Source organism: Sinocyclocheilus anshuiensis, unplaced genomic scaffold, assembly GCF_001515605.1.
Source record: "Sinocyclocheilus anshuiensis isolate Anshui unplaced genomic scaffold, SAMN03320099.WGS_v1.1 scaffold478, whole genome shotgun sequence".
In the NCBI taxonomy this organism is placed as follows: domain Eukaryota; kingdom Metazoa; phylum Chordata; class Actinopteri; order Cypriniformes; family Cyprinidae; genus Sinocyclocheilus; species Sinocyclocheilus anshuiensis.
The window spans coordinates 45,516-50,367 of NW_015542376.1; the positions used below are offsets into that span (position 1 = coordinate 45,516).

The 4,852-nt window shown below is 37.5% G+C and overlaps 1 protein-coding gene across 1 annotated transcript in view; it reads right to left on the reverse strand.

Moving 5' to 3' along the window:
- Nucleotides 1-715: 715 nt before the first annotated feature.
- The window catches only part of LOC107692273 (NMDA receptor synaptonuclear signaling and neuronal migration factor-like), a 37,607-nt gene continuing 33,470 nt past the window's right edge, over nucleotides 716-4,852 (reverse strand). Inside the window, exons 14-15 of the mRNA XM_016491232.1 lie at nucleotides 3,479-3,554; nucleotides 716-2,018 (exon numbers count right to left, since the gene is read on the reverse strand). Coding sequence (XP_016346718.1) covers nucleotides 1,921-2,018; nucleotides 3,479-3,554 — 174 coding nt within the window. The 3' untranslated portion in view covers nucleotides 716-1,920. The remainder of the gene's footprint in view (nucleotides 2,019-3,478; nucleotides 3,555-4,852) is intronic.

The window sequence follows — 4,852 nt, forward strand, 5'->3', positions numbered from 1 at the left end:
ATAGAGAGAGGTATGAAAAAAAGGCTGTTTTCACACTAAAGCTGATGGTGTGAACCCAAATCCATTTGGTTGGGGAGAAATCGGCTTCTGATATCATGAAAACAAACACATGTCAAGAAAACGGGTTCATGTGGAGTCAAGTATGATTCACAATTGTTATGAAAGTAATCCAGCCTTATTTGTGGATGCCAGAAGCTATTGATGACATATTATTTAGTATACATACACTAGCATTCAAAGGTTTGGGGAAGGTTAGATTTATGGTCTCCAAGACTTTTTTATTGGATCAAAAATACAGTAAAAACAGTAATATTGTGAAATAGTATTGCAATTTAAAATAAGTGTTTTCTATTTGAATATACATTAAAATGTAGTTTGCCGTCAGCTTTGACGGCAAAGCTGAATTTTCAGCATCATTACTCCAGTCTTCAGTGTCACATGATCCTTCAGAAATCATTCTATTATGCTGATTTGCTGCTCATGAAAAAATTCTTATTGTTATCAATGTTGAAAACGGTTGTACTGCTTTTTTTTGTGGAAACAGTGATTCCCAACAATTCTTTGACAAACAGAAAGATTAAAAGAAAAGCATTTGTTTGTAATAGATATCTTTTGCAACATTAAAAATGTCTGTCACCTTTGATCAAGTTAATGCATCCTTGCTGAATAAAAGTGTTATTTTTTAGACCCCACACTTTTGAATGGTAGTGTATATTTAATACAGACGGAATTGCCACATTAAAATTTGGTATTAAAACCAAACCGACAAAACATGAGTAAAAAGTAAACTGGATAACACTTGATAGCAGCCACATGTACTCATTGAAGTACACATGATGAAGGCGCAAATATACTGCCATTTGAAGCCGAATTCTATGTTTAAACACAGACGGGTTCAGACCAAGCAATCAAACCAAGTGTGAAAGCAGCCTAATTGTTATGAACACATTGACACAAGCGCTTATTTGAGCAATTCTGTAACGTCTCCCTGTAATGCTATGTTCCTGCCTACGCTTCAGGTGCACCTGGTGTAGATGTCTGGCTATATTGAGGTCAGTGTTTCTATTATTATGACTGGAAGTCACGATTTCCCAGTTTGGGGACTGTGTATGATTGTGTTTTGCAATGTGGGCCTACAGTGTATGTTTTATGTTGGAGGGACAGATACTGGCATATAATGTGGAGACATGAGTTGTGCCAAAAGCAAAACTTGACAAAAGATTCCTAAGCCTCTGAAATGATCACATATAAGTACTGTATGTTGGCAGAATGTACATTCTTTCCACCGAAATTACTTCCACACATTTGGATAGGTTAGTAATTAATATATCTGTAGATCCTAAAACCTGAGTTATTCAAAATAGTTCATTAGAAAGACCACAACAATAAACATTGAAAAAGTAAATTGTGTACCATTGACATTTAGATTATGTGCATGACTATAGCTACTCTATATACTCATGAGATGTATATCCTGTATGTATACTGATATATTAGTTGTTATTTCATATATGACCATTTTTGTATTCTGGTAGGTAAGTTTCGGCGGGACTCTTTTGTAAGCACAACGGTCTGGGCTAGTGATCGATAACTGTTGGTTAGTTCAAAACAAAAACAGTCGACAGACTGTCAACCAGTTCTGAGAAACGGCTTCTCTTTTCTCCATTAGAGAACAAAAACACCACATATCCGGATTTCTCTTGTGTTTTGAACCACTTGCCATTCGTTTTTGTTTTGTTGAGTGTTACCGTTCTGAGGTGGTCGAAGTCCACAGAGGCGAGCTGAAATAAACAATACTCGAGGGTGCAGCTGTGTCCATCTCCACTCCTCTTCCTCCTGTATTCCAAAATGAAAGCTGGTGGAATGGAGTTTTACAGTGGGACGTTCTGCCCGCAATGCTATGCGCTGACCCGCGTGGGGTCACACGAGATCTTCATAGTCGAGGAGTTTTGAGTGCTGCCGGGTTTTCCAAAGTCGAAACAGACGGAAATCAAAGTACATCTCAATCATCTCTTTGCCTAAAAGAGAGGGGAACAAAGAGGGAGAAATGATTCTGGAATACATTTGGTGAATTCAATGTGAGCACATCTCTCTATGATGAACAGACACTTCCATATAGATTTGCTCAGGCGGTAATTGGAAAACAGCATGCAGTGGGGGACAATATAGATAAAGACAGAATGAAGAGAGATAATTAAGAGTCAGAGAAAGAGATGGGTGGGGTGAGTTGTTCGGTTGGCCCAGGACAGGTGAAGAAAAATACCTATAAACTTGGTTTCCTATAAAGGGCATGCCATTAAAGATGAGCATTAAAGACATAGTTCAACCAAAAAGTAAAAATCTGTCATCATACTCATATGGGTCTCATATGGGTTTGGTACAACATGATTAAATGACAAAATTTAATATCTTAAATAATATGCACAGAGTGTCAGTACACACACCTTTAAAAGTTTTAGGTTTGTGAGAATTTTTTATGTTTTTGAAAGAAGTCAAGGGTGCATTTACTTGATTAAAAATACAGTAAAAACATTAAAGACATAGTTCAACCAAAAAGAAAAAATCTGTCATCATACTCATATGGGTCTCATATGGGTTTGGTACAACATGATTAAATGACAAAATTTAATTCCTTAAATAATATGCACAGAGTGTCAGTACACACACCTTTAAAAGTTTTAGGTTTGTGAGAATTTTTTATGTTTTTGAAAGAAGTCAAGGGTGCATTTACTTGATTAAAAATACAGTAAAAACATTAATACAGTAACATATAATTAATTACAATTTAAATAAATTGTTTTCTATTTGAATATATTTTCAAATGCAGTTTGATTTTTTTTTTACATTTTCAGCAGCCATTACTTCCGTTTTCAGTGTCACATGATCCTTCAGAAATCATTATAATATATTGATTTGCTGCTTGAGAAACATTTCTTATAATTCTTGATTTTGAAAAAACAGCTGTGCTGCTTAATATTTTTGTGGAAACCGTGATATGTTTTTATAGGATTCTTTGATACATAGAAAGTTCAAAAGAATAGCATATAATTTAAACATTATCTTTACTGTCATTTTCCATCAAATGTAATGCATTCTTTGCAATAAATAAACAAATTAGTAAATTAGTTAAAATGTATTCGTACTGACCCTGATCTATGTTATTTGTATGAAAAAAAAAACAGAAAAAATAACACTGTACAAGTCTGGAATGACATGAAGGTCAGAATTCACATTTTCGGGTGAAGAATCCACCCAGAAAAAATAACACTACAAGTCTGGAATGACATGAAGGTCAGAATTCACATTTTCGGGTGAAGAATCCCTTTAAATAACATGCAGTGAATGTCTATCAGTATTCCTCCATTAACAGCTACTACATGTCACATCATGCAAGGAAGAGTCTGTTTATGTGTGTTTATTTGCGTGTAGGAGTGTGAGCATAAGCACATTTCAGCAGTTTTATCGCAGACAGTCTCACCCTGAGCGGAGAGCTCCAGCGGTGACTCAAACGTGACAGAATAAGGCCTCATCAGGTTCTTCAGTTTCTGGAACAGCTGTTGGCACATGATAAGCCAAGACATTAATAATCCACTTTTTTTCTCCCCCTCACACAGCTCTCTCCTTCACTCGCTCTTTGACTCAAGGAGGTTAGTTAGGGATAATGGCAGCCTCCATGTTCGTGGCCCTGGATAAATCTCACACGGGCAACGGGAAAGGCAAACGAGAACCTTCAAAAGCACCCAGTTAAGATTTTAACATCCATGCAACACTCCGAGAGGCTTCAGAACACAGACAGAGATTAAAGATGAATTTACAGACACAGATTTTCTCTTCCGGCTCACCCTGTGAAGGAAGCCAGTGCCTTACAAAGAGAATAAAGATGAAACATGACCACAACGCTAAGGGGGACGCCACAAACAAATGCTGCAATATTCATAGAGCTCTCATTTGAGATAAACGTACATTGATATTCACTTGCGAAGGCCAAATTCTGTCGGCAGATAACCCAGCATGCGTTCACAAACTCACACAAGTCAGTCATCCTCCGTGTGTCAATCACAAGCATGCACACAAACGCAATTCTCGGGAACGGTGGCGCCTCTTGGGCAATGACGCACGGCGAATGAGATTTACGCTGAACCCGTCTCCATAGAAACGCATTTGTACATTAGGTTCCAGGGGCGGCATGAATGTGTCCTTGGGGCGTAATCTCGGGGCTCCTGTCATATAACACTTGTCGGGCTACCAAACCGACGGAATGAGCTGAAAGTCAAGGCCGACCCTAAAGGATAGTTGGAGATTTGCATTCAAGTCTCAAGTCCCACAGTTAAGGAAATCTCAGATTTTGATGTTAATGATCACAGCTACTAGTTTGAGTGTTATATACACTACATTTCAAAAGTTGGGGATTTTTTTTTATGTTTTGGAAATAGAGTACTGTAAGTCTCTTATGCTCACTTAGGTTGCATATATTTAATCAAAAACACAGTAAAAACAGTAATATTATTGTTAAATATTATTACAATTTAAAGCTGCAGTCCGTAAATTTTGCCTCTTTGTCGCCATCTCTGTTTGAAAACCTGCAATTGCAGCTGTGTGCGGAATTATCTTCCTTGCGTGGGTTGTGTTCCGGCACGGCTCCAGCGCGGATGAATCTAATGTTTTGAGAAGTATGTGTGGCAGTCAGTCACCGCACCGGTGTGGATATTTACTGTACTTTGCAATCACAGATTCTAGCCTACGTCTTGGAATATATGACCCAAATAATAATTTTCACAGGATATTGTCATCTGAACAAGTAAGTAACAAGTCTGCCACGTTTGTTCTGACCAACTGAGGAAAAAAGCATTAC